The sequence below is a fragment of the Priceomyces carsonii genome, assembly GCF_900007245.1.
Source record: "Priceomyces carsonii strain CBS4050 genome assembly, scaffold: Debaryomyces_carsonii_scaffold_2, whole genome shotgun sequence".
Taxonomy (NCBI): Eukaryota; Fungi; Ascomycota; class Pichiomycetes; order Serinales; family Debaryomycetaceae; genus Priceomyces; species Priceomyces carsonii.
Genome location: NW_026946675.1, coordinates 834,761 through 857,586, shown reverse-complemented (window position 1 = coordinate 857,586; position 22,826 = coordinate 834,761). Strand labels below are relative to the sequence as shown.

Here is a 22,826-nt window from a genome sequence, read left to right as displayed (position 1 = left end):
ACACCTTAGTCCATACTTTCTTCGCTTTTGGACGGCCATTTTGTAGCTTTGTCTATATGATTTCTTGGATAGAGCCATTCGAGGATTACATTTACGAAAATATCAACAATAACACATAATACAAAGAATTTTCCTGCAATAATTCCACAGCAATAATACTTCTGTAATCTCTTAATTAGAGGTTGATTTAGGGTCTCCAAATTCAAAGATCTGTATACATTTTCTGTCCTTCTCGCAATATTTTCCCAGCTGTACATTTTTGCGACTTGTTCATGAAACTTTGAATTATCTATTTGACCAGTCTCAATTAGATGTATGGCTTTTAAAGTTGCTGTTACCAAGGAGTCTTCATCTGGATCTGCAAAGCTCGTCATATGATTAGGAAGAACCTCTGGGATACCTCCCACATTTGTAGTCACCACAAATAGCCCACAAGAGGCAGCTTCTACAATGACCGTTCCAAAAGCCTCGGTCAAGGAAGCATGTAAATATATATCTCCCTGAATCATAACGTCTCTCACTTCCTCATGTTTTACAGCTCCAATCATGGTAACTCTTTCTTGCAAAAAGTACTTCTCTCGCATCTGCTCAAGATCAAGGTATTTGGGTCCATCACCTGCAATCAAAAAATTTACTTCCGGCTTTTGGGCGCATATGCGAGGAATGATTGCAGTTAATAAATCAGCACCTTTGTTCGGAAATAATCTGGAAATTATAACTATTGTTATGGATTTTGAATCTTTAGTGCTCTTAGGTATGTGACTAGGTGTGAAATCGTTTGAAATTACCGCATTTGGAATCACAGATACCAACAATGGGTCTATAGAAGCCCTCAAGACAGTGTTCTCTTTGCAGGTATGAGAAACGCAAATAACATGGCCAATATCGCTCAAAGTGAACTTTAAAATTTTATTACCAACGATAGACCAAATATCTGCAAACCCAAATAGCGAATGATCAGTGAAAACTGTCCGTAGACCTAGAGTACGCCCATGGATAATTGCTTCATGGCATAAGCTAGAATAAGACCCATGTCCATGAACAATGTCTATATCCTCCCTTATAAATATATTTCTCAAAATAGGAAACGCCAGGAAAACAGTTGGAACTGTACAGTTTCTAAAAATCACCTGAAAAGGCACGTAGTAAACCTTGAGACCATTTGCTAAAGTTCGTACTCCATTTCTTGACCCATAATCATGTGTTATAATTATAACTGAATGTCCTAGATTTATCAACTGTTGTGATAAATGATAGACATGGAATTCAACTCCTCCAGCTTGGGGATAGAAAAAATCTGTAACCATTGCTATGTTATATCTCATTTTTCTTTTTGGGTGTCTAAGTCATGATCCTAGTATACAATTATAAAGCGCAATCCTATCTTGAAATATTAAACACTAATGTGATCAATCAATTATCAAATACTCCAAAAACGAGAAAAAAAAAACTACTAGATTATGTGTACAACTTTTCTATAAATTAAATTTAAGTACAAAAATAGAAATAATGATCATGATACATAAGCATCCCTCGGTAGCGCTGCAACTGAGTTTTTGAAATTTATAATACATTGTTGATAGTCCCAATTACTTTGCTCTCCAAGTATAATACCGTACTGTAACGTCAACTTAGTTTCTAGTAACACCTTGACTAGAATATCTTGCTGCATAGGATTCAAATTTGCTTTAACCTCTGGGGGCAAGTCTTCCGCAGAAGGTGTTGGTTGCGGTTGAGGCTGTGGCGATATCGAAGCGGCAGGGGAGAGGTTTTCTCTCGAAGCATGAGGGGTGGCCGAATTTTGCGAATTCCAATCTTGGGATCCAACATCGGGTCTCACCAAGAGAAGGTCACTGGCGATAATCATGCTACCATTTTGACCCGGAATAATAATAAATGTTCTATCGAAGCTTTTATTACTTAGCGGTATCTTTTTATTTTTATGGTGTGTGAACCTGCCTCTTGGACCTGAAGGATTAGTATTGTTCATGTCCACATTTTCAGGTGCTGCAGTTTCTTCAAATGTTCCATGCAAAGTGATCATTATACCATCCAACTGAGGAAACCTAAAACTTTCCATGCAGAATAGAGTAGGTTTTGATACTAGCTCATGACGGCTCTTTGGCAATAATTTAAAGAGTTCATATATTTCGGATTGACCCTTAGCAACTCGTGACATCCTTGACTTTGTCGAAGAAACCCGACTTAGGTTCCGTGATTGTGGAAGATAATATCCAAAGTCTGTGCTATTGTTAAATTGGTTCGTATTAGACTCCAGAGAGTGTGGGTGAGCTGAATCCACTTGCATCGAAAATTGAGATTCATTTTGGTAAAGGATTAACAATTCCTGTCTGTTATTGTCCCAGAGTTTATAGTAATTGGCAACGAAATTCGTTGATATATTTTGAATTTCATCATCTTGAAAAAACATCCCTTGAGAGGGTTCAAATGGGAATGTCAAATTAGTCATCAAAACTTGTTCGTTTCTTATAATTTCACCATTTAATACAATAAGGCGAGGGAAAATTCTCATCAATTCGGTTTTGAGATTAACTAAGTCATTTGGATTATGTAAATTGAGAATAGGATTCTCCGTTATAATGAGCTCTCTTAAGAAGTTAAGTTTATGTTTCCATGTCTCGAAGGACTTCAAACGAGACAAGTTATTGTTCAGTAATGACAAGTTCTCAAGCATAGGAAAGGTATACGCAAGTGATGATATCATCGAAAGGTCTGTTAATTCATTACCTGAGAGGTCGACGCTCGTCAAGCTTAATTTTAGCTCCTTTGCAACCTTCATCAATGCTGGGAAAAACTTCGAAGTTGTTGAGAGAGACGCGAAAAAACCTTTGGAAACTAAACTTGGATCCTGCTTCACAGCTGCTAAGTTCAACATTCGTATTTCAGGTTGATATCTAGACCGTAAAAATCCAGTAATAACTTCAATTGTATTATTAGAATTAGTATTAGTAGACCCCAATGTACTACCAATAGAATTTGCGTCCGCTACTTTTGTAATTCTCAATGATTGGCCAGCGAACTTTACACCACTCCACTTACAGAGCTCATCAGCATCATTCGATGATTTGACATAACCCTTAAGGATACCACTGCCCGGGTCAACAGAAAAATTTCTAACCACAATCTTACACTTTCTCGAGATAAAGTTAATACAATCATCAGGACTGGCACCGTTCCATCCTAATATCTCAACCGGGACCGAATTGGCAGAAAGAAAAGAATCGACATTTTGTTGACTTGGATTTCTGTTATTAAAATTACTTTGGAAACCGCCTCTGCCTCTTCCACGGTAACTCATTATATTGAGCAGATGAAGCTTAAAGTAAGAATTAGATATATCCAAATTTTTCATTTTCAAATTTACTAGAGCTTGAAATGTGTTATACACTACCACATCAATGGCAAGTCTTCAATCCTACAGTGTTGTGCAATAATTACTAGTATTTTACCGCTTAACGGCAACCCAGTTGCCGAAAGATTTATTTCGATGGATTGACTAAAGAAACCTCCTCTTAAGGCAATTCGTTATGTAAGGTACCAACAATTCCGTACTTATTTTCAAAGTGCTGCTCCCAACCATCCAAAGATTCTATTTCTAATTCAGATAAATCATTCAAAGAATCAATGGGCGCATCGATTGGGGTTAAGTATTCCATTTCAAAAGAATTCTTCGCTAAACCACGAGAAGCGTCTCGGCCAGCAAAGTTCTCATACGGACCACCAGGACCATAAAAAGCAGATCCCTGGGTAACATCATAAATCTTTCCACGCACAGCAATAAAGATCTTGGGATGATCTGATCCATTATACTTCTGTAATTTTTCTGGAGTAAACTTGCCAGCAATAATAGCCTCATCCTGTTCTTCAGCTCCAATCGGGTCAGCAGACAACATTGATGTAAAGATCTTTCTAGCCATATAGAGAACAAATAAAATAACAATTATAGTCGCAAGCATATCAACTTTAGCAAGGTTAACTTTAAACGTGTATCTTCTCTTCCCTGTTCGATAGTGTTTACTTATCCTTTGAAGGGTGTCACAATCAGAAACCAACCATTGCACGTGAATTATTAACTACGTATTTTAGTACTCTTCGCACATGACCCGACTGTTATGCCTTTTACTTTCCAGAAATTTACTCTAAATGAATCACCATCAGCATAGTAGCTCACTTTAACAATGAAAAGAGATATAATATCGCTAGATAGCATTACCGTCAACAATTTGGGGGTTTTTAAGAAGATAAATGAAGTTACCTTACCTACGTCTTATCCAGATCAATGGTACAAAGAAGCCTTAAAATCTGATCAAATCTCAATTTTGGCATATTACACCGAGTTGCCAGTGGGAGCTCTTAAAGCTAAGCCTGTCAATACATCGCATAAGCCTACGTCATTTGAAGAAGCACGAAGACAACAATTGGAGCCTAAAATGCTCCCTAATGCTGTTTATGTTGAGAGCTTAGCAGTTCTTGAAGCTTATAGGAACTTGGGTATCGGGCAAAAATTACTTAGCTATGTGATAGAGGAGACTAAGAAAAAATACATTCATGAAATTATTGTTCATGTACATATTAAAAATGTGGAAGCAATTGATTGGTATATTAAGAAGGGATTTAAGAAGTCTGAGCTGGTAGTAGAAGGTTATTACGCTAAACAAGGACTTGAATATCCTGATGCCTTTGTGTTATACAAAAAAGTCTAATATATATTTAATAGATCTCTTTATAATTTTTATCGTGAATGTCTCTATGATGACGATGAATTTCATAAACATTGAATTATACTCTACTTGCCTTTAACTTCGTCACTTTCATCTTCAGTGTCCGTGTTTATGTCAGTGAAAATACTTTCATTATCTGCATCACTTTCATAGTCTTCTTCATATTCCCCATCCTTTGTTGATTTTTTGACATTTCCTCCTCTTAATGCAGCTAAAGCTCCAGCTAATGTATCTTCCTCTGGATCTGAAATATCACTGTCATCAGAATCTTCATCATTCTCTCTTTCTAGCTTAACTGGCTTCTTGAAAGGAGGTCTTTCTACAACCATGGACACAGGTATATCCACGTCTGAGCCAAAATATGCATTGTTTTTTAAAATAACTCTGTAATGGTATGTTCCAACGCTTGATGGTGAGGTCATTGGGAATGGAATTTTAAAAGAGCCCACAATTGCGTCACCATTTTTCCATGATTCTTGATCAAGCTCAATATTACTTAAGTCGATATTTTCAAGCTTCGCTGTGGTGCTTCCCTCCAACAATTTTCCATCTTTTTGAGCAATAAAGTAACCAGACCAGTTATTTTGAATATTTTTAGGAAAGTATGGGGCATAAGAATATGGCAATTGTGGCTGTTTATCATTTGACTCCAAAGGATTTCTCAAGTAGTCGAATGTCTCTTCCTCTATTAGCTCTTCCTCTGGTACATTAGGAATAGACTTTAACTTTGGTGACTTAACCAAAAATTGAAGAACTAAGTGAGCACTAGATGAGGGTGGAACAACTTCTTCGCCAGGTACTTTAAATTCAGATTTGATGATACGTAAACTTGGAATACGAGAAGCGACGCTTAACGATTTTTGTACCTTTTGTGAGTCTTCTATACCTAAAATCTTCTTCGCTTCATCCTCCGATAACGTCATCAATTTACCTAACTTTTTAATTTCCTGACTCTCAACAGTCTTTGAATTTACATATGGAAGCTGAAGTAATTCCTGATATTTTCCAGTGGGCCGTACTGCTTGAATTACGGACTTTTGAAGATCAAAAGCCGCAAGAACAATATCTGTGTGTCTGAATATAACAGCAATGTCAATCAATCCATTAATTAGATTTGGCAACATTGAAATGATTTTTAAGCTCTCAGCCTCAGAAATTGATTCGAATTCACGGTGCATATATTTTAAGATAATTTCTTTCACTTCTGATGGGCTTAAATGAGTAAAGGAAGATTTAATCTCATTGCTCGAACAAATCCAATCCAAAAGATAAGTTGGTGTAATCACTATTGCTGGATTTTTATCAGCTAGCTTTCTTGTGAATAAAGCAGCGGTATCCACATGTAATCCCTTTCTTGTATGAGACTTTACATTCTTCCACCAAGTTCCAACTATCAATGGTAAAAAGAATCCGATCAATAAGAAATAAACCACAATCATCACTGGAGAATATTTACCTTCAACAAGAAATTTTGGAATAGCAATTCCATGAAAGATCTCTTGGGGACCATCAGGATGACCATATTTTAAAAAATTGTCCCTTGTCGTTTCATCAGTCAAGGCTTTATAAGCCAAGTTAATTCTGATGAAAGCGGCTTCCATTTCCTCTTTAACTGTGTCCGTTATATCTTTCGGAAGTTTATCTGGGTGAAATGTTAAAGATAATTTTCTGTAGCGGCTCTTAATTTCCCTTTCGGTGGCAGAAGCTGAGATTTCCAAGATTGAATAAGGGTCGAATATACCTTGCATATTAGCTTCTTTGGTGAAATTCGCTCCAATGTAGTACACTAAGATCCACCCAGTAATTATGAAAACCAAGGTCTTGTTAAAGATCCTGGCAGATTTTTGTCCACTTTGGAACTTATTCACTTCAGCAGAGTTTTCAGTTCCAATTGTTTTTGAATTTTCCAAAATAGAACCCTTAATGGACAGATTTACACTCCTGGGATCATCGTGATCAAATACATTGTATATCCATTTGAATGTAACTGGAATCAATATGAATGTGAGAACAGCCAAGACAAAATATGGCCAGGTCTCGCCCTCTTCATCATATATATACTCTGATGCCATAATCGAACTTAGTTGTTATTCTTCTAGTTCATATAGTAATGTTTCAGAACTGTAGAATTTCTTACAACGAACCTCGCTACTATTTCAAAATCTGAACTTGCATCGACGTGTTACATACAATAAAAAAAACAGCACTACACGACCTACAGAGGAACGTATACACTATCAATAAAAAAATTAACTAGTTGAATATTATTATTGAAGTTAATTATTAGGCTAAAACATTATAGAAACTGACTCCCTATTTCCTATTTCATATCACTTAGTGATGAAACAAACGGATTGGATTCTCAACATAAACAATGTCATTAGAATCAGCAGCAGCAAATACGGCATGGTCCATGACCGAACCAGATGGAGCAGCGATATATTTAACTCCAGACCTTGCGGCTCTGTAAACATTATCTGGGAAAGGAAAGAAAGCATCCGATGACAATGCTACATCCTTTAATTTGGCTGACCATTCATCTCTTTCGCTCTCAGTAAAAGGTTCAGGCAATTCGGCAAACTTGGACTCATATTCAGATTTCTCAGGTTCAGTTTTTGGAATTTGGCCAGTAACAAACAAATCTATAGCGTTGGACTTTTCTGGTCTCTTAACTCCTTTAGCCCATTTGAAACCCAATACTTTTGGATGTTGTCTAAACCACCAGTTATCGGCTTTGTCACCAGCCAATCTAGTACAGTGAATACGAGATTGTTGACCAGCACCCAAACCAATTACCATACCATTCTTAGCGTAACAAACTGAGTTGGATTGAGTATACTTTACCGCAATTGTAGCGACGGTTAAATCGAGAATACCTTGTTCAGTTAAGTCTTTATTCTTAGACACAATTTCCTTGAAAGTAGAGCCCTTAATTATAGCGTCATTTCTTTTCTGTTGTAAAGTAATTCCGTACACTTGTCTTGATTCCATAGGTTCTGGAGTGTAGTTAGGATCAATCTGAAGGATACAGTATTTACCACCTTTCTTCTTTTTCAAGATTTCAAGTGCTTCTGGGGAATACCCAGGAGCAATAACCGCATCAGAAACTTCTTTGGAAATGATTTGGGCAGTAGGCAAATCAACAATGTTAGATAAGGCAATAGAATCACCAAAAGAGGACATTCTGTCAGCACCTCTAGCTCTTGCGTAAGCATTTGCCAAAGGTGACAAGTTTTCAATATCTTCAACAAAGTATATTTTCTTTTCTACGTCAGATAATGGTAAACCAACAGCAGCACCAGCTGGAGAGACATGTTTAAATGAAGCAGCTGCAGGTAAGTTTAATGATGCCGATAATTCCTTGACTAATGGCCACGAGTTCAAAGCGTCTAACAAGTTTATGTACCCCGGAGATCCTCCCAAAACTTTGAATGGAAGTTCACCACAGGAAACAAATGCTTGAGCTGGCTTCTGGTGGGGGTTGGCACCATATCTTAATGGCAATTGAGAAATGTTTTCGGAATACTGTTTTCTGAAAAAATCAGAAATAGTGACATCATAATCAGCAGTATGTTCGAATGCCTTCAACGCGTATGTATTCCTAGCTTGAGCACTAATATCTCCAATCTTCAATTGTTCTAAGAAGCCAGCATAATCCCTGGGATCAGACAAAATAACAACTCTCGCATGGTTCTTTGCAGCGGCTCTCAATAAAGTAACACCTCCAATATCAATCTCCTCGACTGCTTCATCGATAGTGACAGCAGCTTTTGACACGGTCTCCTTGAATGGATACAAATTACAGACAACATAGTCAACCTTTTCAATTCCTTGAGCCTGTAAATCTTGCTCATCGCTGCTTTGATTTCTTGCCAAAATACCCCCGTGAACAGCAGGATGTAATGTTTTTACTCTACCACCCAACATTTCTGGAGCATGTGTAATCGATGAGACATCTTCAACTGGGAAACCAGCTTCACGAATCATCTTGGCTGTTCCCCCAGATGCTAAAATACGGACGTCAGCAGCCGCTAATCCCTTAGCCAAATCTAACAATCCAGTCTTATCATAAACGGATACTATAGCTGTTTTCTTATGTGGCATAATGAATTCAATTTATGCTCCTAGATAAAATGCTTTGTCTTTAGGAAATATTGCCTAATTGAATGAATCCTAGAAGTACAGTCTAACTATGGATACTTCGCAAGAATCTAGTTAAAGACGAAGAAAAAATTTTTTTGTACGTAGATATGAACTGAAATATGGAGTGAAAATTTCGCACACAAATTAAATCAAATTAATTAAGTAATAAAGTTGACTCTGAAGCACTACAAAAAAGATTGAAAGATGCCAGCATGAGTTCACCACTAAATCGAAACACCTAATTCAGTTTTTATTAGTTTGAAATAGAGTTATTTACAAGTACTTTTGAAAAGTTTTAAGTAAGAAGTTCGTATTATTAAGGAAAATTACACCTAAATTAAATAGTGAATTATAGTCCCAAGCAACCGTTGAACGCTAAAGAGTCTCTGGCGAAAACGCATACAAACAATATTAAGAACGCAATTACTTTCTGTATCTCCACAAAGATAAAGTATTGTGTTTCTTCCAGGTGTGATGACGACCGGCTTGGGTATTGTGGTATAAGTGACCCTTGTTGATACCTCTGGACTTCTTACCAGCAGCAGTCAATCCTCTTGCTTCTCTGTGTTTGTGAACAGGGTTAGCGATCCAGTTGTACCTAGCATCTCTTCTAATAGCTTTGTGAGAAGGATCAACTAAGATAACTTCGAAGTACTTATAGGTAGAGTCCTGGTTGATCCAGTAAGAGTTCAAAACTCTCAAGTTAGCAGCACGACGGCCAACTCTCTCTTCTGCAGTAGACTTCAATGACTTTTGGTATTTCAATTGGTTAACACCTTGATTGGTTGGTTTACCGTATGTAGCACCCTTTGGAACAGGCTTCTTTCTACCACCTCTTCTGACTCTAATTCTGTAGATAACAAAACCTTGCTTGGCTTTGTAACCTAATCTTCTAGCCTTGTCAGGTCTAGACGGTCTTGAAGCTCTGTGGATAACAGTTCTTTGTCTGTATTCCCAGCATCTAACACGATACAAGAAACGCATAACATCAGACTGCTTCTTTCTTTGTAATTCTTCCAAGTATTTGTAGGCACCCATGTTTCCTATAGTTTTATCTTTTTATCGGTAATACGTATCGACAAAATTTATAAATGACAACTGTTTTCAAGTTGGAAAGTGAAAAATTTTCCAGATAGATCCAACATGCGATACATGAAAATTATTCATGACACAAAACAACCCATCATAGACAATTTTTCAAAATGTGAAAATCGTTCCATACTCAAATTTACTCCCTGCTAAAAAAATTTCTGCATCTGACTGAGCAGTCATCGAGCTGGTAAATTTCGTATTATCATATAAAACTATATAACATATAGAGGGGAATTGAAAAGATTGGCTCACGATGTAAACACCTTCAAGTCCTAAAGTTTTTTGGCCATCTCAGTGAGCTCCTTACCCTCGTAAATTTGAACGTCAGGTGAGCTATTTGAAGTAGCTTTTGAAGCTAAATCAACAGCGATCTTTCCCAACTCTTTGCCATATATGGGGTATGTAGGAAATGCAAACATATTACCGTGAGTTAATTCCCCGAACTTGACCATTAAAGAAACTAAGAGTCCCTTTGAAGTTTCTCTCTGTCCTAATAAAAGACCTGGACGCAATATGATTGTCCTGGGAAATTTAAGATCAAGAACTTCCTTTTCAATGCGGCCCTTGGTCTTAAAATACAAGAAAAAAGAGTCAGGATTGGCTCCCATGGATGAAATCAATACAAAGGTCTTCACTCCAGCTTTCTTCGCAGCTTTCGCACACTCTACATTGATGCCTTGATCAATCTCCACGAACTTCTTAGCAGACCCTGCAGCTGCTCTTGTAGTTCCAAATGCGGAGAAATAAGCATCACCCTCTGTACTTTCAATTATATCGCCCCATTTACTAGAGTCCTTCTCGACGATGGCTTCTATTTTGTCACTATTGATGCTTGGCTCACGACGACTTACTGTAGTTACGTGCTTATAATGATCTGACTCCAGAAGATGAGCCAATATTTGATTGCCCACCAAGCCTGTTGATCCAAGGAGAATTGCACTCATTGCTTATTATCTTCTAAATATTGTGTGCAGCGTTTATCAAACATTCGATTTGTATTTTTGCCATCATCTTTGGTCACCACAAAGCAAAACCAACTCAAATGCAGGATTTACTATTAGGTTAACCCCTCTCCTCTCGCGCAGTATACCAGTAAGTAAGAGAAGACAGTGTCCCTATTAATTGCGTCGTGAAATCGCTGGCCAAGCACGGCGTTATTATTGCGCAGTAACAGGGAGGAGTTCTTGCAGTTATCTACCATGTCCAGTGCACCGTGATTCGGAACTCCTGGACTCTTGTAAGGGAAAACATTTTTTCCGCCGAACCTCTACACAGTGCGGTACCTTCACCATGGTGGTCCGTGTACTGCTGCTTGCTTGGCCGCTGATGTTTATGGGCGATGACGGCGGGATCGTCTTTTTATTGTAAGCCAATACATAGCCAGAGACGAGAGAGCAAAGCAACCAAAGTTCTATTCAACCGATTACCAAAGATGGATAAACTTGCGAGTGGTACGATCATGTGCAAAACTAAAAAAAGAGTATGGTCAAGTGCGTTTATCTTCTCGCTATCAGAGATAGTATAACTCGGATTATGGATTTGATTCAAGCACTTCATTTAAGCTATAAAATTCAAATACTACTATTGAAGTCGATCAGAGAGTTGCCGCTATTCCGAGTAAGTCGCTCGCTATTTAATTGTCTTTAGGCACGTCATATTTTACTTGGCCGTCTTTGCCGATAGATGCAGATATTTAAATGAAACTGTTTCTGTTGTTACATATTTCTCTATTTGCTTTTGTATCACTTTTTATACGCACATCGATAGTTTGCTGACGTTAGATAGTCACCGAAAAACTAAAAGCTGGAGGAAGTGCACTTATCGTAGGAAAACAGAAGAGTTCTCTGTGAATCGCTGACGGATATTCAGATATCAGATACCACTCGCTCCACTGTAGACTCTACAGTTATTTGAATAAGATATAGAGATAATAAAGACAAGAAACAGAAATACGGCTTGCGCCACTTCACGACCAGTTGGCTTTTATAAGGACTTGACCGTGCAAGAAACTATCAAGTATGACAAACATATTTCCCACAAATCATTTCAAGTTTAATAATATATCAGATACGGACAAAATGACAAGTCGTTCTAGTGAGGGAGATTATGGTAGTGAATCTGAACACCATCGACACAATCACTCCAAAGCACCACATCCCGTCAATAATGTGGATGACTATGCATTTACACAATCCCTTTTTGACCACTACCATATCAAGCCTCATGTAATGAACCATGTTCAAACAAAGGCTGATATTAATACAGGGCTCAATCATGATTCTGGAAATTATGAATTTGATAGTGGGAGGTCCGGATTTGATGATAACTATTCAAGCAATCATTCATTCAACTCATCGGGATTTTCATCTGGCAAGCCGGATGAAAACCTGACCAATATGAACTATTTTGAATACAACACCTCTACCCCATCCACGGGGTATGATGCCCATCCAAGAAGAAGTATCCATGTGTTGGAGCGAGCCTCTCAAAATCCAGTCATCCAAGAGCCAAATTCAAACCGTAATTCAATACCCAGTTCTAGTGCAAATATAAATCCTAATGCGAACCATAATGATCACTTGTCAGAAGACGAAGTTGTGCGACCCACCTCACATCCCGTTGGCATGGAGAAATCATCGAGGGAATCTACATCTAAATCTGATACACTTAGTAATGAAGAATTTAATACTTATTTTGATTTCACTAATTCTGACTTTCAGGATTATAATAATAATCATAATGTCGATCATATTGAAGAGTACAAAAGACGTGTTAATATAGAAAACCCAGTTGCTGAAAAATTAATCAACAAGCCTGCTGAAGTGACTCCAAAGTCAGATGATGTAAAATCTTCCAAACGAAGTAAGAATCCTGGATTTCATATACCTTTAGACAACATCAATAGCAATCCGATGGCATCCAACAAATTTTCAGCATTCATATCTTCATCTCACTCAGATTCAAACTTCCATAATTACTTCGATGCACCTCCAACATTTGAATCAGACTTCGAGGTAATCAACAATAACAATCCGAACTCAGTTATCACTCCATCTATGAATCCAGCTATCTCTGATGCTCATGGATATTTCGGTTTAAGTGCCACCCCAACCATACTTGCTCAGAAGAAAGAGACATCTCCTAGTAATGATTTAGATAACTCAACAGTTGACCGGCAGTTGTACGAATCTTATCTTTTGGCCAATGAGCTTAACTCCGCGGGCGACGCAACAGGTGAAAGGTTTCACCCTGATCTTAGGGGCTTTAACTTTGACGTAAACCCTAGAAGTGAACCTCCAGAGCGAGAAGAAAGCTTCAAACCACTTGCATTTGAGCCTTTAAATCCAAGCACAACTTTCGAAGAGCTGGAAAAGGAGGGAAATGAATCAGACAGGGATAAATCAAAAGTTCTGTATTTGAATCTCACGAGGCCTGGTTTTCAACGTGAAAATTCAAATCAGAGTCTCTCTAGTGTTGGTTCCGCCCCCGGTTCAAAGGATAAGCCGAAGAAAAAGAAAGCACCCAAAGGAGCTATCTGCTCTGTATGCGACAAATACATAAGCAGGGACTTGACGAGGCATATGAGAATACACAATGACGTTGGAAGATTTCAATGTGTATATCCTAAATTCATGTGCAATCATAAAACACAATATTTCAATAGACCCTATGATTACAAGAAACATTTACTACACATGCACTTTAAGTTTGATGATCCTAGGGGAAAGACTGCTAACACGTTGACTGATAAGTTGCCAATGATGGGAACTTGCCAGGCTTGTGGAGCCAGATTTATGGCTAACGACTGGCTCGATCTGCATGTTTTGACCAATGATTCATCCAAAAAATGCTCATTCGTTGAAAGTAAGTAAAGTTGTTGAATAAATGATGAAGACTTCTCTATTTACCCCCTTAATCTTAAGGAGGGCGACTTTTTCTGATATTTACGATCAATGTACGTTGTAGCGTGAACCTTAGATATCGAACTGTTGCAAAACGGGATCTAAATATTGCGCACAAAAATGTGCCTAATTTGTTCTAGTAAAAATATTTGCTCATGGGACCCAAAACTACTCTTCATTTTCACATATATATATACTAAAATGTACATATTGAAAATTTATAAATGTTGAACGAAACATAGTCATTGAAATATTGATATAGAAAGATTCATATCAAATATGGAATTTGTACGTCGCATGGGAGACATGCAAATGTCTTCCTCTGCAATGTCAAGCACTCTGACAATGGCTTCTACTATGCTGATGGCTACCGATCTGGGGTCTATGGAATCTGATGATATGACCTCAATGCACATGTTCTTTACCACTCACTACAAAAATTATCCCGTCTTATTTGAAAGTCTCGCAGCAGCAAACGGGGGCCAGGCATTTGGAATATTCTTGTTACTTTTCGTTGTTGGAATCCTACTTAAAGGGTGTGAGTTTTTGAAGAATTACTTGGAACAGGTTGTATGGAAGAATCCTGTTTACATCGAATGTCACCCAGGAGAACAAGTGGTATCAAATGAGACCACAAAGAGCGGGGATTGCTGCGGTACAAAGGAAGGTTTCAGTGAAGGTGAAGAAAGAAGCTATGGACAAGAATCCTCTGAAGAAATTACTCCGAGAAATAATTTAAGAATTGCCTCTATAATGGTCAGAAATGCGATAAGGCTAGCCTTGTGCATTATTCCGGAATTATTTGGCTTTGCGTTAATGTTAGCTACCATGTCATTCACCTTGACCTATTTCTTTGCCGTAGTTCTTGGACTAGGAATTGGTCGATTTTCATTTGATTTACTATCTGATAGATTAAACTTAAAACCCTTTTCACAGAGCGGAATGCACTGCTGAAATAGAAATTTATAAAATGCATACATGATTTTAAAGGAAACTTAGTTTCAGAATAGATTAATAATATACACCCATTTAGCTTGAACTTAATGTAAGGATTCCTCCATTTTTTTTATTAAGTCATTATACTTCGATTTGTTGAAGTTCGACCCATTACCATCTGCCAACTTTTCGCTATATATAAGCCTCGCCAAATTATAGAGTTCTCCCAAGGCAAACTCGTCTGGCTCTGATTTCACGGTACTAAGCAAAGTATATTCATTCATAGTAAAGAGATTAAAATATGAGGAGGAACGCGAAAAGTCAACCGGCTCAGAATTTCTCATAAGGTTCTTGATGGTTTGTTGAAGTGTAAGGATATTCAACATTATCCGCTTAATTCCATTGCTGTTGATCTTTTTGATCATTTCGGATCCCTGGATAAGTAACCTATCAACAAGTTCTGGGAAACCAACAAAAATACTTTGAATTTCAACTTCATTAAGAGACATCGATAACTTATTGTGAAGCGAGAAAAGATCTTTACTAAGCTGTCCTATGAACAGATCTGAGTCAGCTGGCTCCGTGACCAAGCACCAATTATTCTGCTTGAACGAGTTACCTATGTAATAAATTGCCCTGCTTCTCAAGTCATACCTTAATGCTAAAATGCAATTGTATCTCACAGTTTCTAGGCCCTTTATAAGTTCGTTAAACTGAAAAGTTCTTTCAGAATTTAGAGCTATGAAAATATCTTGCAGCCTAAGATCTCCTTCACTAGTTTTTGAGTTTAGGCTCGCTCTTCCATTCTCTAAAAAGCACCATTCATGTTTCAATCTGTCAATCGCAGGAACGTGAACAGTATCATCTTCACTGCCATCAACAGAATAATTTGATTCTCTTTTCATAGCCGGCAACCAAGTCAATATCCAACTTGTTGTCAAGAACAAACAACATATGTGGCTAATAGAATCACTGTCGAGGTAGTCATCTTTAGAGATTTCAAAAACATTGCTAGAGCTCTCGCTGTCGTGAAGAATTATCTGAGTTTCCTTAAAGCAAAGACCCGAATAGTTAAGCTCAGTTTCACTCAATGCAGCTTGTAATATGAGTTTTGAAACCTCAGTCAACGCTGGCATATGCATCCAAGAACCTATTTGCAGAGTGGGTTTAGCTGAGTAGGTTGCATTTAAGCCACTTATGGAACTGCTCCTTTCTCCTGCCAATACAATATCATAAAAATTGATATAAGCATCTGTCATCTTTTGAACAAGGCTCAATGCAAGGTCACTAAAATCTGGTCTATAAGACAAAGAAGTATTCAATAAAGAACACAAGTTCAAAAAAACGTCTTTGAAATCGAAGGCGTTTAAATAAATGATTGATGTCAGACTTCCAGACGTGTTAAATGTTCTGACTGGGTCTGATAAATCAACATTACTTAAAGAAATCGTTTCCTTCTTGAAAATTTCCAAAGGTTCCAAAGCACGTGGTTCGTGATCAGAGTATGATGTTATATCAAACATTGTGGTTCTGAACTGTTGCTCCAATTCTAGCCTCAAGTATTTCAAAAATGAATATTTCATAAAAGTCGTAAAAAAGTTAATAGCTGCATTTGGTTCTAGCACCAACATCTGGCTCTCACCTTGCTTTATTTGAAATAGTTTTTCAGACCCAGCAACAAATATCAACAAGAATTCTAAGACAATCCTCATGTTGAGGAGATTTCTGGGAACAAGAACTTCTACCATTACGTTGAAAGTGTCTGTCTTTATATAGGGAGACATATTATCTACGAGATCATACTCCGGCTTATTTTCTTTAGACTGTAAAACCCCAGGAAACATATTGTCGAGAATAATCTGTAGGTCATCTCTTGACTTTTGGGAGTTGTTATCATGTAATGCATTCTCAAGTTTAAAAAGATCTGATTTTACAAGGCTGTTGAAGGTTTTATCATTCTTAATAGTAGGAAGTTTATCCTTTATTCCTGAAGGTATAGTCTGGTCGTTATGGATATAGTTTATCATCAATGCCTGTAATTCCTTTTGAAAAACGTTCCAAACTGAATGGAAATCATAGAACTCAGAAGGTACTAAGTTAGAACCAGACGAGTATGAAGCGGTAGATCTGGCTGTCCCTGGGATACTCTGTCCTTTGATTATAAGATCTATTATTTCGCTGATAATTCTATGCTTCTGTAAAACGGCTAAGCTCATAATGAAGACACCACCAAACAAATCCTGCAAAACTGAAACAGATGCATCATTGAAAGAATTGGCACCAATAGACTCAGATGCCCTCATATCATCCAAATTTTGAAGCTTATTGAGTTTATTGAGTTGCTGTGCATTTTTGTGTTTAACTTCCTCTGTTGTTCTGTCAAATAACCCGTGTATTTCCAGTTGGTTGTTACCAATCAATATTTCCAGTATTTGGTTTAGACGGTTCAACTTGAACGCGGTATTTAACAACATATAAATGTAGTGAAAAGATTCTGTGATGGGATTCAGACTGGAGTCTAATAAAATAGAATAGTCAACTTCACTCCCATTACTCTTAAAATGATTGTGTATCTTGGGTAATTGAGTTTTGATGAATATCTCAGTTGGTTCGTTGATACAATCTGCTATTTCAGATATGTCTAAGTTCGCTGAATTGTATATGTACTGTTCTAGACTGAACAGACTCGAGAACATTGTTTTGAATGAGGAGAGTCTAGGATTATCGGAGTACACCAAGTTTTGCCAAGAATAAAGTGAAGTATCTGCGTTAGGTACAATTGAGACATTTTTAAAATACAATTCGTTCTGCAATTCATCCACAATCATGTTAAACAAGTTGTTTGATTGCATCTCAAGATAGTTGTGCACACCATTCATTGCGGCCAAAGACCATAATTTATACTTTTCGGCTTTGTTGTATGCATTGTGAATTGTATCATAAACTAAATGAATTTTCTTATCATTTACCAATTGGTCTATCTTTTCTGGGATTGAGTTCAATTCCTCAATTGCTTCCAAAATGTCGAGCATTTCTGCATACTTGAGTGAGGATTGATTCAATTCACTGAGTACATCCGATCGATTATGAATGTCCTTCGTTGTCGTTTCTAATATGTTTCGAATCTGAGAAGAGTCTTCTTGTGACTCATCTAAGGCGGATAATAGCATGTGGTAAGATCCAATACTATTATTGAAAAGTTCATGATGATCATTCACAACATGCTTTAATGTCGTGCGTGTTTGTTTAGAAAGCCCTTGAAATTCCAGATACCTATGTGCCAACCCAACGGAAGTATCGTCAAGAAGAGCGACTGCCATTTCAATTGGGTTGGCATTTTCTTGAAGACATTGTGGCCATTCATACTTGAGTAAGTTAAAAAGCTCCTTTAGTTCGAATACCGACTCTTTGGATTTAGTGGACTTTTGTTCAAAAGTGGGACCATCTATGGCCATACTCAAAGATCTATTACGTGACCTCATATGCTGCGATCTATCTGATTTTAGTTAGTTGGATGCAATGTAGATGTAATATTAGGCTACATTTTTAGAGCGATCGATGTTAAAAATCTACTGCCTTTGTGTAACTCTCAGTGATTTATATAAACATTAAAGAAGTTCCAAGATTTGGCTGTAAGAGAATAATGATTGTAAAATGCTGGACCCAAAAGTCATTGAGATCTCAGATGACACTATTAACTCAAGTGTTGAGGTTATAGAGATGTAAGTATGTTGTCCATAATATATTGATATATCAATATACTAACGAATGCAGTAGTAGTTCTATTCATGAGTCTGACACTAATTGCACTACTGTCAAAGAAACAGCTTGTAGAGACTGGAAGGAGACAGTCAAAGGCTCAAATGACAATAGCGTTATAGATTTTAGGCGACCTTCTAAGAGGTCGAACAATCTATTCATTCTTTCTTCCTCACCTGTTGCTTCTCCAAGAATGGGTACTACTCAAAAAAGATCAGTAATCAACGCGTTAGAATGCCAACTAGATACTTGTACCTACTCCAAAAAGACTGATATATTAGACTTGAAAAACTGGATATCAGAATCTGACGATTCTGGAGTTTCGAATTGTTATGTTTCAAACGGTGATGGAAGTCAATGGGAACCCTCGTCGACTACTCTTCCCAAAGTTTCCCAAACATCTGACGCAATAGATGACCAGAGTTCAAGTTTTCCCAGCGATTTTAATCTATTAGATGAAATGAATACCCATGCTAACGCAAAGTGTACTGCTCTGCCAAAGAAGGAGAGCAAAAAAAAATCTAATAACACATTAAAAGTTGGAGAGAATACTTTTTCTTTAAAGGTATTAAGGACTCTAAATAAGGTATCGAGGAAGAAAGAAGATCTTCTCTCTGAAATGATCATTGAAGTTCCATCGTTTGTTGAAAAAGATTATTTTAAGCTGGAATATTTACGACAGGTTTTTGCTGGAACGGAAATTTCATTAATAGATTCAAGTTTACCATTGATCTCTTGGCGGCGAAAATTAAGATCAGAATATGACTCTAATGCTGACCTCTTTGTCCCTTGTGAGCCGAAAAAAGTCAAAGAAAGAGTGCTAGTACTCTATTTCAAAGCTCAAGAGTTCACAAATTACTTGAGGACAGGCGAAATAAATAAACTATTAGACGACTGCAAAGCTGATTTCAAACTGAGCTATCTGCACTCAGTGCCTCATATTATCTTCATGGTAGAAGGATATGATAACTTCTTGAATAAATTGAAAGCTCACGAGAATCTGAAGTATAAATCAGCCGTTTTGGGCTCAATGAATTGCGATACTCAGGTCAAGAAAAGACGAAAACAAAATACAGAGGATGTAATTGATCAGCTGGCAAAAGAAATCGAATATATGGCGAATGAAGCTGAAGTGCAACTAGGTGTCAATATTTTTCCCGTCAAGAATAGTTCAGAGGCCGTGGAATGGCTACACTCTTTCACTTATACAATATCTAATGCATTATATGATAAATTTAATAGAAATGAATCGTTAGCAAACTTAGGAACCGTGAGATCTGGTTCTGATCTGAAATCCACGTTTCTACAAACGATGAAACAATTCAATCTCATGACAGAACCAAGGGCTGAGAAACTATTTGGTTATTTTGGTTCTCTCTCCTCGGTTTATTCTAAATACAGATTTAGCTCAACGCTAGGGACAGATGCTCAAGGCAAAAATATCGTCCCACCATCTACAGATCTCGCTATGCGAAAACTCTTTACGTCTCACGATCCGAACGAGATTATATACGAATGAAATGAAAGGTTGATATGCATTAAAAACTAAAATTCTATAAGTTTCGCAGTTATTGTAATCGTAAGCATGAAATTCTCATGAAAGTAAAATACTCATTAACTCAAAATCTTTTTAACAGAGTGGTAATCTTCATTGAGTTGAGGTTCAAGCACCTTGATATTCTCTAAACCATTGGATAACTCTGCGATTTCTGTAGAAGAAAACTCATAGTGTAATAATGATAGCTGTGATGTAATACTCAAAATTTTATCAATACAACCAATATGGCCATCACTTTTCATCAACAGTGTGAGCCTCTCGATAATTTTATCCTCATGGATTCGATCTTCAGACTTCTTATCCAAACCATTGGACAAGACAGCAGAGACCAATGACAAGACCCTCAAGGTAAGTTTGTGGTTATCCTCTGGAATCCTAATAATATCCCATCCATTTTCTTTCACAAACTGCTCATACCCTGGTTTAAAGTTTCTAATATATGACGATATCGCAAACAAAGATTTCGCTAATAAATCATCTGGTGAATTTGTATCTGAGCATATATTAATTAGTTTCGAAAGTCCATCATGTTTACTGAAATCATCCTGTGCTTTAGGATTATTTTGAACAGATATACCAATACATGAAGCCGCATAAACTCTTTGTATAGCTGGCTTATCTTCCGCAAGTTGCTCGATTAAGGAGGGCCATAAGTTGAGGTTTTCAATGTTATTAGCGTTATCCATATTCTCAATCAACATCTCGAAATTTTCAAATGCAATCTCCTTGTTTTGTTCAGTTGTTTCCTCGTTGCATATAGCCGCCATAGAATGCTTCATTAAAGTTGGTTCATCAGGTCCCCCAAATAGTTGATGGAGCATTTTAGGGTCTGGTTGGCCCATCTTGTTTATGGCATCTTGATCCCCTGACTGCTGGGCAATTGACCATTTCAAAAGTTTATCCATTATTGTTAATCGCTTGACTTAGTCAAATCTGCTACACAAGGCTTCACATGTATAAATAGCTTCTTAATTCAAGTCACATTGATGTGAGCTAATGTCGTACTGTATTCTAGAAGTTTCTGCGACACTGTTCTAGAAAGCGCAAAAAACGACATTTAATAGTTAATAAAAAAGCTGCTCTGTTGCACATCTCGGGTCCAAAGGAGTACACCCAATTTGGCAGTTTCAGAAAGGGTTGTCAAACGTGTCTAACATAGTGTGTGAGTAGAGGTAGATATTTTCAGTACTCCTGTGTTTTTCTTATCCTTTCATGGGATATTCACCTCTTTTTTTTGAAATTGCTTCACAGTAACGGGCTTTAGATATCCGCCGGGGTAATATTTCGTTTCGTAGAATTCCGAGCATCCACTATACCGTGAGAACCCACTTGGTATATAATATTTAAGCAACCTTATTCCTCTAAATTGAGAAGTGTAAGTTAAAATACTCAATTGATATCAATTAAGAATAGTCTTAAACGTAAGAATATAGTATAATGTCGTTGTCGAATAAATTGTCTGTTAAGGATTTAAGTATCACTGGAAAGAGAGTTTTCATCAGAGTTGATTTCAACGTTCCTTTGGATGGTAAGACTATCACAAATAACCAACGTATTGTCGCTGCATTACCAACCATCAAGTATGTTCTTGAACACAAGCCAAAGGCTGTTATCTTGGCTTCTCACTTGGGAAGGCCGAACGGTGAAAGAAACGAGAAGTTCTCATTAGCTCCAGTCGCTACCGAGTTGGAAAAGTTATTGGGCAAAAAAGTCAACTTTTTGGATGACTGTGTTGGTGAAAAAGTTGAGAAGGCTGTCAATTCCGGTGAGGATGGTTCCATTTTCTTATTAGAAAACTTAAGATTCCACCCTGAGGAAGAAGGTTCAACTAAAAAGGATGGAAAAAAGATAAAGGCTCCCGCAGAAGACGTGAAGAAGTTTAGAGAGCAATTGACTGCCTTAGCTGACTTGTATGTGAATGATGCATTCGGTACTGCCCATAGGGCTCACTCTTCGATGGTCGGTCTTGATTTGCCTCAGCGTGCCGCAGGTTTCTTAATGGCAAAGGAATTAGAGTACTTCGCAAAGGCTTTGGAAAATCCTGTACGTCCTTTCTTGGCTATCTTGGGTGGTGCAAAGATCTCAGATAAGATTCAATTGATTGACAATTTGTTAGACAAAGTCGATTTATTGATTATTGGTGGAGGAATGGCTTTCACTTTTAAGAAGGTTTTGGATAACATGAAAATTGGTAACTCATTGTTCGATGAAGAAGGTTCTAAGAATGTGGAGAATTTAATTGCCAAAGCTAAAAAGAATAATGTTAAGGTTGTCTTGCCTGTTGATTTCGTCGTAGGAGACAAGTTTGATAAAGATGCAAAGGTTTCAACTGCCACTGAGAAGGAGGGGATTCCAGATGGTTGGATGGGATTGGATATTGGTCCAAAGTCTCAGAAATTGTTTGCTGAAACCGTTGCTCAGGCTAAAACAATTGTTTGGAATGGACCACCTGGTGTTTTCGAATTCCAAAACTTTGCTGCTGGTACCAAGTCCTTATTAGATGCCGCGGTTAAATCTGCTGAAAATGGTAACACCGTTATCATTGGTGGCGGTGACACTGCTACAGTCGCCAAGAAGTACGGTGTTGTAGATAAATTGTCCCATGTCTCCACTGGTGGAGGAGCTTCTCTTGAATTATTGGAAGGTAAGGAATTGCCAGGTGTTGCCGCAATATCTGACAAATGAATTTAGTTA

General features: G+C 37.5%; 14 protein-coding genes across 14 annotated transcripts; 5 read left to right on the top strand and 9 right to left on the bottom strand.

Moving 5' to 3' along the window:
• Window positions 1-5: 5 nt before the first annotated feature.
• Window positions 6-1,325, bottom strand: SPT14 (phosphatidylinositol N-acetylglucosaminyltransferase; the record flags this gene model as incomplete). Its single annotated transcript, XM_062951741.1, has 1 exon — window positions 6-1,325. The coding sequence occupies one exon, from the start codon at window positions 1,323-1,325 to the stop codon at window positions 6-8; it is 1,320 nt and encodes a 439-aa protein (XP_062808714.1).
• A 188-nt stretch (window positions 1,326-1,513) lies between these two features.
• On the bottom strand, window positions 1,514-3,373 carry MEX67 (Mex67p; the record flags this gene model as incomplete). Its single annotated transcript, XM_062951740.1, has 1 exon — window positions 1,514-3,373. The coding sequence occupies one exon, from the start codon at window positions 3,371-3,373 to the stop codon at window positions 1,514-1,516; it is 1,860 nt and encodes a 619-aa protein (XP_062808713.1).
• Window positions 3,374-3,533: 160 nt separating this feature from the next.
• Window positions 3,534-3,977, bottom strand: DAP1 (Dap1p; the record flags this gene model as incomplete). Its single annotated transcript, XM_062951739.1, has 1 exon — window positions 3,534-3,977. The coding sequence occupies one exon, from the start codon at window positions 3,975-3,977 to the stop codon at window positions 3,534-3,536; it is 444 nt and encodes a 147-aa protein (XP_062808712.1).
• Window positions 3,978-4,199: 222 nt separating this feature from the next.
• On the top strand, window positions 4,200-4,724 carry NAT5 (peptide alpha-N-acetyltransferase subunit; the record flags this gene model as incomplete). The annotated part of the gene is made up of 1 exon (XM_062951738.1): window positions 4,200-4,724. The coding sequence occupies one exon, from the start codon at window positions 4,200-4,202 to the stop codon at window positions 4,722-4,724; it is 525 nt and encodes a 174-aa protein (XP_062808711.1).
• An 83-nt stretch (window positions 4,725-4,807) lies between these two features.
• Window positions 4,808-6,814, bottom strand: PRCAT00001916001 (protein-transporting protein; the record flags this gene model as incomplete). Its single annotated transcript, XM_062951737.1, has 1 exon — window positions 4,808-6,814. The coding sequence occupies one exon, from the start codon at window positions 6,812-6,814 to the stop codon at window positions 4,808-4,810; it is 2,007 nt and encodes a 668-aa protein (XP_062808710.1).
• A 262-nt stretch (window positions 6,815-7,076) lies between these two features.
• On the bottom strand, window positions 7,077-8,846 carry ADE17 (bifunctional phosphoribosylaminoimidazolecarboxamide formyltransferase/IMP cyclohydrolase; the record flags this gene model as incomplete). The annotated part of the gene is made up of 1 exon (XM_062951736.1): window positions 7,077-8,846. One exon carries the CDS (start codon window positions 8,844-8,846, stop codon window positions 7,077-7,079), a length of 1,770 nt encoding a protein of 589 aa, XP_062808709.1.
• Window positions 8,847-9,308: 462 nt separating this feature from the next.
• RPL15A (60S ribosomal protein eL15) lies at window positions 9,309-9,923 on the bottom strand (the record flags this gene model as incomplete). Its single annotated transcript, XM_062951735.1, has 1 exon — window positions 9,309-9,923. The coding sequence occupies one exon, from the start codon at window positions 9,921-9,923 to the stop codon at window positions 9,309-9,311; it is 615 nt and encodes a 204-aa protein (XP_062808708.1).
• A 326-nt stretch (window positions 9,924-10,249) lies between these two features.
• On the bottom strand, window positions 10,250-10,921 carry PRCAT00001913001 (uncharacterized protein; the record flags this gene model as incomplete). The annotated part of the gene is made up of 1 exon (XM_062951734.1): window positions 10,250-10,921. The coding sequence occupies one exon, from the start codon at window positions 10,919-10,921 to the stop codon at window positions 10,250-10,252; it is 672 nt and encodes a 223-aa protein (XP_062808707.1).
• Window positions 10,922-11,995: 1,074 nt separating this feature from the next.
• On the top strand, window positions 11,996-13,849 carry PRCAT00001912001 (uncharacterized protein; the record flags this gene model as incomplete). The annotated part of the gene is made up of 1 exon (XM_062951733.1): window positions 11,996-13,849. The coding sequence occupies one exon, from the start codon at window positions 11,996-11,998 to the stop codon at window positions 13,847-13,849; it is 1,854 nt and encodes a 617-aa protein (XP_062808706.1).
• A 309-nt stretch (window positions 13,850-14,158) lies between these two features.
• On the top strand, window positions 14,159-14,833 carry CTR1 (high-affinity Cu transporter; the record flags this gene model as incomplete). Its single annotated transcript, XM_062951731.1, has 1 exon — window positions 14,159-14,833. The coding sequence occupies one exon, from the start codon at window positions 14,159-14,161 to the stop codon at window positions 14,831-14,833; it is 675 nt and encodes a 224-aa protein (XP_062808705.1).
• Window positions 14,834-14,919: 86 nt separating this feature from the next.
• Window positions 14,920-18,297, bottom strand: SEC8 (exocyst subunit; the record flags this gene model as incomplete). The annotated part of the gene is made up of 1 exon (XM_062951730.1): window positions 14,920-18,297. The coding sequence occupies one exon, from the start codon at window positions 18,295-18,297 to the stop codon at window positions 14,920-14,922; it is 3,378 nt and encodes a 1,125-aa protein (XP_062808704.1).
• A 172-nt stretch (window positions 18,298-18,469) lies between these two features.
• Window positions 18,470-20,093, top strand: PRCAT00001909001 (uncharacterized protein; the record flags this gene model as incomplete). The annotated part of the gene is made up of 2 exons (XM_062951729.1): window positions 18,470-18,537; window positions 18,590-20,093. The coding sequence occupies 2 exons, from the start codon at window positions 18,470-18,472 to the stop codon at window positions 20,091-20,093; spliced, it is 1,572 nt and encodes a 523-aa protein (XP_062808703.1).
• A 95-nt stretch (window positions 20,094-20,188) lies between these two features.
• On the bottom strand, window positions 20,189-21,037 carry PRCAT00001908001 (uncharacterized protein; the record flags this gene model as incomplete). The annotated part of the gene is made up of 1 exon (XM_062951728.1): window positions 20,189-21,037. One exon carries the CDS (start codon window positions 21,035-21,037, stop codon window positions 20,189-20,191), a length of 849 nt encoding a protein of 282 aa, XP_062808702.1.
• A 532-nt stretch (window positions 21,038-21,569) lies between these two features.
• PGK1 (phosphoglycerate kinase) lies at window positions 21,570-22,817 on the top strand (the record flags this gene model as incomplete). Its single annotated transcript, XM_062951727.1, has 1 exon — window positions 21,570-22,817. One exon carries the CDS (start codon window positions 21,570-21,572, stop codon window positions 22,815-22,817), a length of 1,248 nt encoding a protein of 415 aa, XP_062808701.1.
• Between the last annotated feature and the right edge of the window lie 9 nt (window positions 22,818-22,826).